This window comes from Apium graveolens, chromosome 2 (genome assembly GCF_009905375.1).
Source record: "Apium graveolens cultivar Ventura chromosome 2, ASM990537v1, whole genome shotgun sequence".
Classification (NCBI taxonomy): domain Eukaryota; kingdom Viridiplantae; phylum Streptophyta; class Magnoliopsida; order Apiales; family Apiaceae; genus Apium; species Apium graveolens.
In genome coordinates this window covers 718,151-731,855 of record NC_133648.1, presented here as the reverse complement: position 1 = coordinate 731,855, position 13,705 = coordinate 718,151, and the positions used below count along the sequence as shown (strand labels likewise).

The following is a 13,705-nucleotide window of genomic DNA, read 5'->3' as shown; positions in this document are numbered from 1 at the left end:
GAACAAAACTCATACTTGATACCCAAATCTTCTAAAACCAAACGACCCCTAAAATAGTTGCTATTGCTCTAGTAAAAAAAAAAAATTAATTTCAATGGGATATTATACTTAGTATTTAAATAGCAAAATGTAATATTCAATGTTAAATATAAAATTAAGTATAAATGATGCAATAATTGCCACGTAAACATGTAAGTGTCAAAATGTATCGATAAAATGATAGTGATAAATTTAATGGTGTACTTTAAGACTAAATAATTAGGATAGCTTGATTTGGATATATTTGATATTATTTTGCATTCATTATTGAAGTATAAGTTCCATTTTGATACGAAAAACCTTTTTTCGATCTCAAATTATAACAATAAGTACTATTACATGAACATGTATGGGAGGGTTGCATTGCATTGTTCTTCTACAGGGCCGACCCTTGGGTAAGGCGACCAAGGCGGCCGCCTAGGGCATCACCGCGCATAGGTGCACCAAAATATTTCAATAACATATGTATATAGGTGTATTTATTTTTTATATTATTTTTTTTATTTTTTATATTTTAAAATACAAATTTTAATTAGAATACATTAACATATATATGATTGGAGGACATATTAAAATTTTAAAATATATTATTATCTTTGTGATAACTTTATTTTAAAATTAAAATATAATTTACTTTAATTTAATTTAAAAATATAATTAATAAATTTATTTAATAAACAAAACAAAATAAAAATGTGAAAGGTTTTGAGAAATTGAGTTTTTGGACTATACTCGTCTATACCCATTACCCCAGATGGCCAGATGAAGTCATATAACAAAAGTACAAAACCCTCTCCTTCCCTCTGCTTAGCTACCGAATAAAATACAGAACACAGATTGTTCTCTGTTCATTCTGAATATCAATTATCAAAACACTGGAAGTTATCGACTCATCGTGAAGATCGAATCATCTGTGCTTTGCAATTCAGCAATTATAACACAGGTATGGTTTAAAGATTTCTATTCTAATTACTTTTTTAATAATATTGTAATTTACTATTTGTTTATTATTATTTTTCAATTTAAGGATTTGATGTGAATAATTAGAGAATAATTGAGATTTGTTTTTGTAAAAAGTAGTATGTCTTTTGTCATTTACTGATTTGTGATTGAAACTGATCAAATCTTATCTCCGCTCTTCGATGTCTCAAGATATACTTAATGGATTGGTTTTATTTATTGAAAGTGAGCTGACAAGTTCTCTAAATTATAGTAAAATCATAGAGAGATTCACATCTCAAAAGCCTAGAAAAAAGTTTCAAAATCAATAAAGGTAAACTCATTTTTATAACTTTATTTTGACATTGTTGTGTACTAATAATGATGACTCAGTGGCTTGCAGGAGATTATTGCAGGAGGTTGAAAACTTGGATATTTAGCGTATAAGAAATTCATTATATTCACTTGCTACTTTAGATTCAAGTAAGTTTTCTTTTACACAATGAATGTATCTTATTATTATTTTTTGGTTATGAATATGGGCACCATTTTTGAATTTCGATTAGGACACCCAAATACATAGGGCCGGCCCTATTCTTGTAATATCCCAAGTAGCCATATCGATAAGAAAAAAAGTATTTCGGAACTTTGTAAGAACAAGTCATGTCAATAATAACTAATATAGATGAAAATGCTAGCTTCTTAATAAGGTGTAGTTAGTTAACAATGGTGTCAAAGGGTCAAATATAGCATCCCATTGATGTGTCAAAGTGGTCCACATTTTGTCTGCAATTTTTGACCTTTTGCATGAGCTACCTAATAATTCTTTTGTTTGTTGGATTCTTGTGCAAAAGGTCAATTTAGGTGACTCCCCTTATTGAAAAATCAGCTTATATTTGAAACACAAAAAACAAATAGCACTATAAGCTTACCAAATATGACTCAACTTCTAAATAAGTAACAATCAACCTCCTTTCCATGTATCTCTAAACCTCCCTGACTCTTGCTTCATCAGTTTGTCCCCAGGTTATTGCAAGTGTTTCAGCATCACAATTTTCCGTTAGAATACTAATACAAGATCCTGGAAAGGCCTTCCTCAAATACGTTGAGGTTTTAGAGTGACCGGTTCTTTGACATTTTCCATCATATCCAAGTCATGTTAAGAGCGTTTAGCACACGCAGAAGTGGATACGATAGGTTAGTGGATGAGTCTTCCATTGGTCTAGTTGAGGTTAAGTTGAGCAGGTCTACAACATTACCAGCAAAACTGTTTGGTTCACGGAGGAAAGCGACCCCTGAAGTAAATCTTCCACATGTTCCTGAACAGAAGCCAAGTAAAGCGAAGAAGATTCAAGAGAATTCAGGAGAAAAACAAGTGAAGAAAGCAAGTAAGATTCTTCCAATCTTCAGTATATTTGAAAAGCGGCGACAAAAGAAGGCAACGGCAAAGCCAGAATTTGCAAGGTATATGGAGTATGTAAAGGAAGGAGGTACCTGGGATGCCAAATTGAACATGCCTGTAATACACTATAAATAAGTTTTTTTTTTCATCTTTCAGTAAAATTTATCCGGAAGGAGCAATATGTTACTTGTGTACCATTTCTTTTCTCAGTTTTACATTACGAAGAAAGCAGAATTTGTGACGAAAAACGGCACTTACTGCTCGAGAAAAATGACGAAAAAATTCCGTTACTATTACACATAGTGCTATACAAGCCTGTGCTATGCAAGTGCAAATGGCTTATATAGCACTTCTAATTGCGCTATGCAAGCACCGGACCTTACATATCATTTTTTTAAAGCTATGCAGGCACTGATACATAAAGATAAAGGTTCACACTTCAATAGACTTATATCATACATTATTACTTCAATAGCTCTTTACTGAACTATGTTAGTGCTATTATTTAAAAGAATTAAAAAACAATTATTTTTTAAGTTTTTTTTATATATCCCTCAAACTTTCATAAATACAATAAAACACAGACAATTGTATCAACAACAATTTCAGAATTTAATAAAAAGTAATAATTTTTATTCTCTTTTTTATCTACTTGGGAAATTTAACAGCATCCTCAAATAATATCTAACAAAATAAAATCAATACAAACATGAAAAAAATTGCATCAACACAGTCTACTCAGTTTCTAATTTCAAAGAACAAAAAAATTCAAATATTTAGATGAACTCTAGGTGCCATTCTCCCTGTTTTTTCTATCAGACTAGTCCACATTTGTAATTAAATTATGTAAAAGCAGGAATTCTCACATGCGCTATAGGGACATATGATGTCCCTTCCCTTCCCTAAAAATTAATCCCTGCTTCATGGCCATAACAAATAAAATGCTCATATATAATGATTTGTTCGATGAAAGTGCCCTATTTGCCCAAATCAATTTGCCAATTGATTTCAGGAAAAAATCTCAACTTGGTCACTGAAGTGAAGCTGTAGTATCAAAAAGTTGATTAATCTTAACGGGGTCTCAACCGTATCACTCTAGTAACCGATAATGACATCTCTGTTAGTTTGACCGGTTGACCAGACGGGAAGGTGACGTGGCTAACGTTTCTCGGACAGAGTGGCTCGGTGGTGTTACGTGTAACGTGAGTCAGAGCTGACAATTAAAAATAAAATAAAAGAAAAATAAATAACAAAATAACAAGTAGAAATAAAACTAATCTGACCCGTCAATTACCAAATTAGGGATTAATATGTTCAATCGAGGTGTGAGAGAAACCCTAAATTTCAAATCGAGTGCGAAAACCTGTTCGGAGTTGGTTCAAATCGTCTCAAACTGAAGAGGTATGTTCAATCGAATCTCAACAACACTTATGTATGCATATTGAACTTCAATTGTTGTGTTATCTGGGTATATATGTGTAATATCATTTTGATATTTTATTTACAATGTTCGTATATGTAAGTTATGTTGTTGAGTTTAATCTGATTATGTAAGTTATTGTGCATTTCGTGCTTAGTTGTTGTATTTATTTGCATGTTACAGTTCAATGTCGAAGGTGCATTTATACATATACCACCATGGTGATTTTACGCCTATTCCTAATAGCAAGTATGTTGGTGGTGAAGTTGATGTCCTAGAGGATTTTGATACTGATTTGTTGTCTTTTAGACATTTGGATGAGTTTGCTGGTAAATTTAGGTATCACCCTAGTGAGTTAGTGTACTTCAAAACTGATGGGAAAACATGGGAAAATGGTACATGGTTGTTGTTTGATGATAATTCAGTGAGAGAGATGGTTGAGATACATAGAGGTTTAGGTCGAATTGATCTGTATGTGGATCATTATGAGTTAGATGAGGTGATTTATGGCACTGATAATGGGGGAAGAGGTGGAGAAAAATAATGTAGTGATGACAGTGATCAATCTGATCCTGAATATGATGTAGAAACAGAGAGCTCTGAGTTTGATGAAGACAGTCTGTATAATGAGTTTGGAGAGAGTGATGATGAACTCAGAACTAATAGAGAGAATTGCAAAAAATTTAAAAAGTCATTAAATATTATCAAAACTAGGTCTGATGTTAGAGTAACCAATCCTAGCAATATGAGTGATGATGACTCTGACTTTGCTTCTTATGAACTAAGATCAGAGTCATCTTCTAGTGAAGATGAGAATGCTAGGATTGGTTATGTTGGGCCTCCAAACCCCAAGAAGAGGAAGAAAACCAGGACCACTGTTAGGTATGGACAAAAAGATGAGATTATGAGGTGGCAGGTGGGGATGAAGTTTGGGTCTATGGCAGAGTTCAGAGATGTTGTGAGGCAGTATGGAATTAGGGATAGAAGGGGAAATCAATTTGTGACTAGTGATTCTAAAAGGTGTCAAGTATGTTGTGAGGCTGATTGCAAGTTTTACATATGATGCAACAAAGACAAAGATGGTCAGAATTGTACCATTAAAACCTTGGTGAATGAACATAATTGCACTAAACCCTATTCTAACAGGCTTGATAGTGTCAAATATCTAACTGAAATCTATGGTGAGAGGGTTAGGAGAAACCCACAGTGGAAAGTCAAAGAAATGGCAGAGGCAATCAAAAAAGAATTGGAGATTGAGGCGCCAAGGATTAAAATATTGAGGGTTAGAAAGGCTTCATTGGAAGGTGTGCATGAAGCTTTGAAGGAGCAGTACTCAAGGCTGAGGGATATGGGGCATGAGATTTTACTTAGTAATCCCAAGAACACAATGCAGATAAGGACTAGTAGGCTTAATGAGGGTGATCCCAATAAGTTTAAGAGGATATATATATCTTATCATGCATTGAGGGAAGGCTGGAAGGTTGGGTATAGACCTGTCATAGGCTTTGATGGGTGTTTTTTGAAGACAATCTGTGGAGGCCAATTGCTTTCAGCTGTAGGTAGGGATTGTAACAATCAGATATTTCCAATAGCCTATGCAGTTGTTGAGAGTGAGAATACAGATAGCTGGAGATGGTTTACTGACTCATTAACTGAAGATCTTAGACTTGGTGATGGCACTGGGTACACCATTATATCTGATCAGCAAAAGGGACTTGACAATGCTTTAAAGGATTTGTTACCAGGAGTTGAGCACAGGTTCTGTTCTAGACATCTATACAGCAACTACAGGAAAAGGTATGACATAAATAATTGATGTATTTTTTGTTTTTAATTATGTGCAGACATATTAGAGCTTATTATATGCACTTACATTTTATTTCAGGTTCTCATCTTTGCTTCTAAAAAGAGCATTGTGGAATGCTTGTATGTCCACATACCCTGCAGCACATACTAGAGCAATGAAAGAATTGAAAAAGCTTTCCAATCCTGCATATGAACAACTTTCTAGACTACCTCCAAAGGTGTGGACTAAGGCACACTTCTCAACACACATCAAGGCTGATAATGTTGAGAATAATATGAGCGAATGCTTTAATAGCTGAATAATACATGAAAGGTGAATATGTTATTTTCTTTAAAATGAGTAATTTCCTTGGTGAATATGTTATTTACTTTCAAATGTGTTATGTATCGTGTGAAAATGTGTAGGTACATGTCCTTGCTGAATATGATCCAGGAAATACATTTCAAGCTCTTGACTAGGATCAGAGTGAACATAGATGCCATGGTTAGGTATGACTCTCAGTTGTGTCCTAAAATAAAGAAGAAGCTGGATGTGCTAGTCACATAATCAAGGAATTGGAGAGCAAGTTGGAATGGTTCAACAACTTATTCAGTGAAAATGGGGACCAGAGTTGTGACAGTTGATCTGGATGCAAGGTCTTGTGATTGTAGGGTCTATGACTTGACTGGTATACCATGTGAACATGTCATAGCTGCAATCCATGATAGAAGATACCATCCAGTAGACTATATTTCTGATTTCTATAAGAAAGAGAAATTTATGGTATTTTATAGCTTCCCACTTGAAGCCTTAAAGGGTGAAGAGTTTTGGGAGATACACTCCACTGGAGAGCTACTACCACCAGATCTTCCAAAAAAATTAAGGGGAAGACCAAAAAGAATGAGGAGAAAGGAAAGCTGGGAGGGTGGTAATAGGTCTCAAACATCACAATCAGGGCCTATTCTGCAGAGGTATAGCAATAAGAGGATCATGCATTGCAGCACATGTGGTCAGGCAACACACAGGAAGTCTAATTGTCCAAATAAGAATGGAGTGCCAGTTGAGGAAACACACACAAGACAGTCTGATGGAGGTCAATCTTCAGTGAAGAACTCTGAAAATGTTGTGAAGAAGAAGAGCACTAAAGAGCTAAGGAGGAAGCAACTTCAAGTAAAAAAATAAGTCAAAAAAAATGATGCAAATCCAGTACAAACTCATGATGCAGATCCAGTAAAAACTCAGGACCCGGTGGTCACACAAGAAGACACAAGGACTGTGAAAGGAAAACAAGTGAAGAGGCAAAAGCTTTAAGTTAGGAAAAATGTAAAGAAGGCAGATAAGGGCATAGAGGTGACACAAGAATAACCAGTGGTGACACAAGAAAACACAATTGTACCAATCAAAATTCCTAAAAGAAGATTGCCCTTTGTGAAAGATGACAACCCTGCAGGTAAAGCAGTTTGCTTAACTGGGGATAAGTCAAAGGAGCTGGAAGAAAATCTGAGAGGAGCTGTGGGTGGCAAAGGTCTGCTAATCCCACAACCTGGGTGTCCTAGTTCAAACCACCAAGAACCTCTCAATCCGCAGTTGGAGTGACACAAATGACCTCAACTAGACTTTGAGCAAAGAAGCAGTTCAAGTTCAAGAACAGTCAAGATGATCCACTCACAATTGCAGATTAATTGCATCCTTGAATGTCTTTTACTAGTATTATGAATCCCTTGCACTATTCGTTAAGTCTTTTGGAGTTTATAGTTTGTACTGTTATTTTGAATAATATGGTATGTTGCAGACTTTTATTTGGTAATTTGTAAGCTAAATGCTTTTATTTTGGAGATTATGTTCCAAATACTTTTGTAAGACATTTCTTATGCAATTTAAAGGGGCTACTGCTTTTATATTACACATGTTCATTTGCACTTATGATTAAACAGGGGACATATATTCATTAAAACACATTTGAGTTCATTCAAATATTCATTACATACATGACATTTGCAATCATTCATCACATTTATCTACACGATACCAACCACAATTATTCCATCCACCTACCAGCCATCAACCACATCTTCTACATCTACTACTCTACTTGAACATTAACACTACTGCAAACATTAATACACAAACAATCATACTAATTTTCAACTGTGTCTTCAAGCTATTATTCTCCACCATTAGATCACGCACATCTTCTTTCGAGGCCTTCCTTTTTTCACCATTTTCTGCAAGATTTTCCTCCACAAGCTTCAATTTTTCCTCCAAATATATTCTGTGACTTAAATGGGTAATCACATCATATGCCCTTCCACTGAAATCTTGATCAAACCATTCAAAAAAATGGCATCCAACACCAACTTCCTAAAAAAATTCGAAGTAACAAAAAATATAAATTTCAAGAATAAAAACGTATACAAATAAGAATAATTTCTAATTAATTTTCCAATTACCTTCACTGTACCACATGTATAAAATCGTCTTCCTGGATTATTGTGAGTCCATGAGGTATTCACCCTAGCTCTCCTACCACACCAACACCATTTTTGCTCCATTTTCTGGCTCGATTTTATGGACTCAACTAGGGTGAGTCCATGTGTACTCATGTTTATTACAATAAAACTTGTGATATTAGGAAGAAGCAGCTATATACATATATATATATATATATATTGGTTTAGGAGAGAAAACATATGTATTTGATTAATTATAACGTTACAATCCACCTCAGCTGCTGAAAGAGCTGTTAACAACCACTCTGTCCAAGAAACGTTAGCCACATCACCTTCCCGTCTGGTCAACCGGTCAGACTAACAGAGATATCATTATCGGTTACTAGAGTGGTACGGTTGAGACCCCATTAAGATTAATCAACTTTTTGATACTATAGTTTTACTTCAGTGACCAATTTGAGATTTTTCTCATTGATTTCATCGTGGAAGAACCACCCGAAAAGAGTAGCTTGTGAATTTTTTTGCAATAAATTCAATAACCGATTGAAGTTGGATGAATTTGCTCAAACGTGTTTTTGAGGGAGAAGTGTCTTCGCATTAGAAATGTACACAAGTCAAATTATAAATAAAAAAAATAATGATCTACTAGGATAGCGCTTCAAAAACGTCACGTGAGTGCATGAAAATAAATAATAAAAATTACAACCTCCGTCCTTTTGATTTTTTATCAAAAGGACTGGATACGGAGTTTAAGAAATATGTATAAAGTAGTGAAAAAAAAAAGAAAAGTGTGTGAAGTGGTGGGACCCATTGATTTTTAATGTATAAAAGAGAGATAGTGAGGGTAAAAGTAGTGTGAAATGGGAGGAAAAGTGGGAAAATGGTGGGACTCGTTGACTATTTTTGGTAAGTTTTGAAATGTAAAGAAATGAATGGGACATCCAAAAAAGAAAAATGTAAAGAAATAAAAAGGATGGAGGAGTAATATTTACTGAGAATACATTAACTTGCATAGCACTCGTCAAAATGCTATTGAAGTTGATACTTGTATAGCGCTTGTATTGAAGAACGCTATGTTAGTATTTTTTATTTATTTTAGATTTTTCTTGAGGTTTTTTTTAATACCTTGTATGGCATTTTTTTTTCCAGAAAATGCTATGTAACTAATTCACTTTTATAGCCCATGAGAAGAAGTGTTATTCAGGTTGTGTATCCTAAGTTTAAATTTATAGTAGCGGTCGTAAATGACTGTAGTAGTGGTCGTAAATGTCTCAATTGCGACAATTTCAATACTGAAAAACCGTCGTAAATGATCTGATTTGTTGTAGTATTACGAAGGAGATACTTAAACGATATAACATAATGTTAAATTAGTTTAATTATTCTGAGTTCCGGTCAAACTTTTATAAGTTTTAGGACTGACATTGTGATGGTTTTCTATGCTATAGTTTGGCTTGCTAAGAGTTATAAGAAAACTTCACACATGCTGGCACTTTACTTGCATGCCTAGAGAAAACTAAATACACACATATATGCAATACACAGATTAGCCATGGCCTCCTTTCAGCTACCCACCTGTGTTGCCCATTTTTCGACAAGTTCCACCTGAACCGAAAGTTCTTCAGCCTCCCAAAAAATTTTCGTTAACCAACATGTTCTTAAAAAAAAGTAGACATGCAGGGCAGGGGTGTTGGCTAAAAATATTTTTTTTTTTAAAAAAAAATATAATAAGAATACCCATTTTTGAAAGATATGGTCAAAAATATATTTCTAATACGTATTTGAAAAATGCGTAAGGCTATTACGCATTTGACAAATGAGTATTATTGTTAAAAAAATAAAAAAAAATCAAAATAAAAATAATAATAAAAAAAGCAAAACCATGATACTGCGTATCATGTACCGGAAAGACATGATCCGCATCTCACGAATGCATATCGAAAAATTTATTTTTTTTTTGTAATTTTTTTTACACAAGTTATCCATTTCTAAAATGCGTATTAGTAATACCCAATTTTAAAATGCGTATTAGATATGTATTTTTGGCCAAACATTTCAAAAAATGGTATTCTTATCACAAAGTTTAAAAAAAGAGGTATTTTTGACATTTTTTCGAGGGATATCCTTCTCGGCCTCTGAGGACTACATACACTAGGGGTGAGCAAAACCGAACCAAAACCGAAAAACCGAACCGAACCGTATAATTTCGGTTCGGTTTGAATTTTTTCAAAAATTTCGGTTAATTCGGTTTTTCGGATTTAACCGAAATAATATTGGTTCGGTTCGGTTAATCTAAAAATTAATTCGATTTAACCGAAATAACCAAAATTTAAATATATATTTTTTGAATTATATTATATATATATATAATACAATATAGTATATATAAATAAAAAAACATACGGTATGTATCTTCAATTGGTGAATGTATGTATCTTCAATTTTTTACATATATAATATAATATAATATGTATTCTTTTAACATTTCAAATTATTTTGAGAAAATTTCAAATAATTCGGTTTTTAGAAACCGAACCGAATTAACCGAAATAATTCGGTTCGGTTTTCGGTTCGATTTGTGCATAAGTTTGGTTCGGTTAGGAAAAAATCATCACTTCGGTTTTCGGTTAATTCGGTTCGGTTCGGTTTCTGACCGAACCGACGGAATGCTCAGCCCTAACATACACGACCGTGCTTGAGGGTGTGCAAAGTGCACATGGCCCAAAAGTTTAAAGGGCATAATTTTTTTATAGATTAAATTAAATTTAATCTATTGTGTGTATATTGTGTGTGTATAATGTTCAAAAAAATTAAATTTGAAACAATTTTTATTTTTCTAGGAAAAAATGTGAAAATAGAGTAAAAGTTTAAATATAGTAATTGTTAAATAATTGTAAATTATTATCTTAAGAAAAATTAAAAAAATACATTAATATTAAACATTTTAGAAACCATAAATTTTGAAAACAAATTGATTAACAAAGTATGTAACAAGAATGTCAATTTTTTTTTAATAGTTTAGACAAATAATATTAAATCTTTCACTAGTTTTTTTTATAACTTGTTTACTTATATTTGTTTGAATAATTCAGTTTTAAGGTGATTAACCTTTTTAAAATTATATCTATATTTAATGTTTACATATTCAATGAAAATAGTTAATTTGAAATTATATTATTAGAATTAAATAATGTTTGTTCTATAAATTTATATAAGTTTACGTCTGAAGTTATTTTCATTTTGTTTATTTCTTTGTTAAAAATTATTATATCTTATTATTCACGTACTTGTAATATTTTAATTCAATTTTTAGTTTATTTAAATTATGTTATAAAATTCTTTTATATATTCTAAATATTTGATTTCTGTCATTTTAGTAGATTTTTATTATTTTATATGCTTATTTTTATTTTGGGTTGTTGGAGATTTTTTTTAATCGTGCATGTTAGGAATATATGTGCATTAGTTTGATGATATGATTAACAAAACACTTAAGTAGAAATCTAGTATTTGTAGCCTCAACGGATAAGACCACTTTGGCTATCCGTTGATGGTGTAGCTTTACTTAGAAATAAGTCTAGTGTTGTAGCACATTTCAGTCTCTGAATTTGAGATATAATTCTTAAATGTTGAGGGAAATTATAAGTCATGTTGACTACTAAAGGATATGCAGATAGGAAGGCCAATTGTAAATATTTCATGCCTTGTAATTTTGTATAAATGAAATGGTGTCAACGGATAACTTAAAGACCTTCAACGGATGAGAAACAAAGCTTCAACGGATGTCTCTAAAGCGTCAACGGATAACATCCTTCAACGGATGAGTGCATCAACGGATAGAGCTTCAACTGCTAACACATCAACGGATAAAGCCATCAACGGATGAAGGCTTCAACGGATGTTCTGTTAAATAGCAGTTGACAAGTGGTAGTTGTACCTACAAACAGAGGCACATGGGTTGACAGAGACAACTGAGATGTGGTAGCCTATTTCAGGAACATCAGAAAAAACAGCCGTTCTACTCTAGTATAAAGAGGCAATAGTCAACAATGCACTGGAGTAAAATGGAGAAGAAACAAGTGGAGAACTTATTTTATTATTGTACTTTTTATCTTTGTCTTCACTTGTAAACTTGGTGTTATATAAACCAAGTAGCAGCTAGTAATTAGATAGGAATTTTTCCAGAGCTGTTTAGAAAAATCTTGAGAAAAATTATCTAGTTTGTACTAGGATGCAGCTGTGATCAACTTCTTGAATCACAGATTTTCTGAAATACCATCTCTGGTGGAACAACAAATCCACCAGAAAAGTTTTTAAGGTCTGTTGTGTTCTGTACTTTTGTGCTTGAATATATATCTGTCTGTATTAGCTTAAAGCAATTCACACACTTGTTTATCTTAAACACACAGCCTTTGAAACTGCTCAAAACTTGAAAAAGTTTTGATATTTACATTCAACCCCCCTTCTGTAAATCTCATTGTTAGTTCACTAGGAATAACAATTGGTATCAGAGCAGGCTCTTGACACACAAAGAGTTTAAAGTTCTTGGAAACTAACAAAGATGAGTAAGAAGGATATTGGAGTAAAAATCCCAGTTCTTGACAAAGACAGTTATCACCATTGGAAGGTGAAAATGCACCTTCATCTACTCTCCCAAAATGAAGGTTATGTAAACTGCATTGAGAATGGTCCTCACATTCCCCACAAAGTAGCCACAATTGCTACAGCCACAATTGTTGTTGGTCAATCCATTCCAAAACCTAGAGCAGAATGGACAATAGAAGACACAGAAGAAGTCCACAAGGATAAGAAGGCTATGAACATTTTGTTTAATGGTCTTGACAAGGATATGTTTGATAATGTGATAAATTGCACAACTGCCAAAGAGGTTTGGGACACAGTTCAGCTACTGTGTGAAGGTACAGAACAAGTAAAAGAAAACAAAATGCAGCTTCTCATTCAACAGTATGAGTATTTTCATTTTGAAGAAAATGAATCTTTAAATGACACATTCAATAGATTCCAAAAGCTGTTGAATGGACTGAAGCTGTATGGTAGAGTGTACCAGGTGAAGGATTCAAATCTTAAAATTTTAAGATCCTTGCCAAAGGAATGGAAACCCATGACTGTCTCCTTGAGAAACTCTCAAGATTATAAGGACTTCACTCTTGAAAGATTATATGGAATCTTGAAGACTTATGAACTAGAGCTGGAACAGGATGAGGTATTGGAGAAGGGAAGAAAGAAAGGAGGTTCAGTTGCCTTGGTAGCTGAAAATGAGAAAGAATGCAGACAAGAAACTGTGAGATCAACATTAAACTCCAAAGATGGCACAAACAAATCAGAATCAAGCAAGGGGAAGGAGCAAGTTGCTGAGAATGAAGACAACTCCAGCCAAGATGACTCTGATGGTATTGATGAGCATCTTGCATTTCTGTCCAGAAGAATTGCAAAGATGAAATTTAAGAAAAACACTAGAGCCACTAAACCTCATAAGAACATGGTGGACAAATCCAAGTTCAAGTGTTTCAATTGTGGTATAAGTGGACACTTTGCAAGTGAGTGCAGAAAGCCAACTACTGAAAAGAAGAAATTTGACCAAGTAGATTACAAAAAGAAATATTTTGATCTGCTCAAGCAAAAGGAGAAGGCTTTCATTACTCAAGAAA

At 33.4% G+C, this 13,705-nt stretch overlaps 1 protein-coding gene across 1 annotated transcript; it reads left to right on the top strand.

Annotated features, from left to right (window-relative positions):
• Positions 1-1,892: 1,892 nt before the first annotated feature.
• Positions 1,893-2,608, top strand: LOC141706564 (uncharacterized). Its single transcript, XM_074509316.1, has one exon. The coding sequence runs from the start codon at positions 2,135-2,137 to the stop codon at positions 2,513-2,515; it is 381 nt and encodes a 126-aa protein (XP_074365417.1). The 5' UTR covers positions 1,893-2,134; the 3' UTR covers positions 2,516-2,608.
• Positions 2,609-13,705: the final 11,097 nt, after the last annotated feature.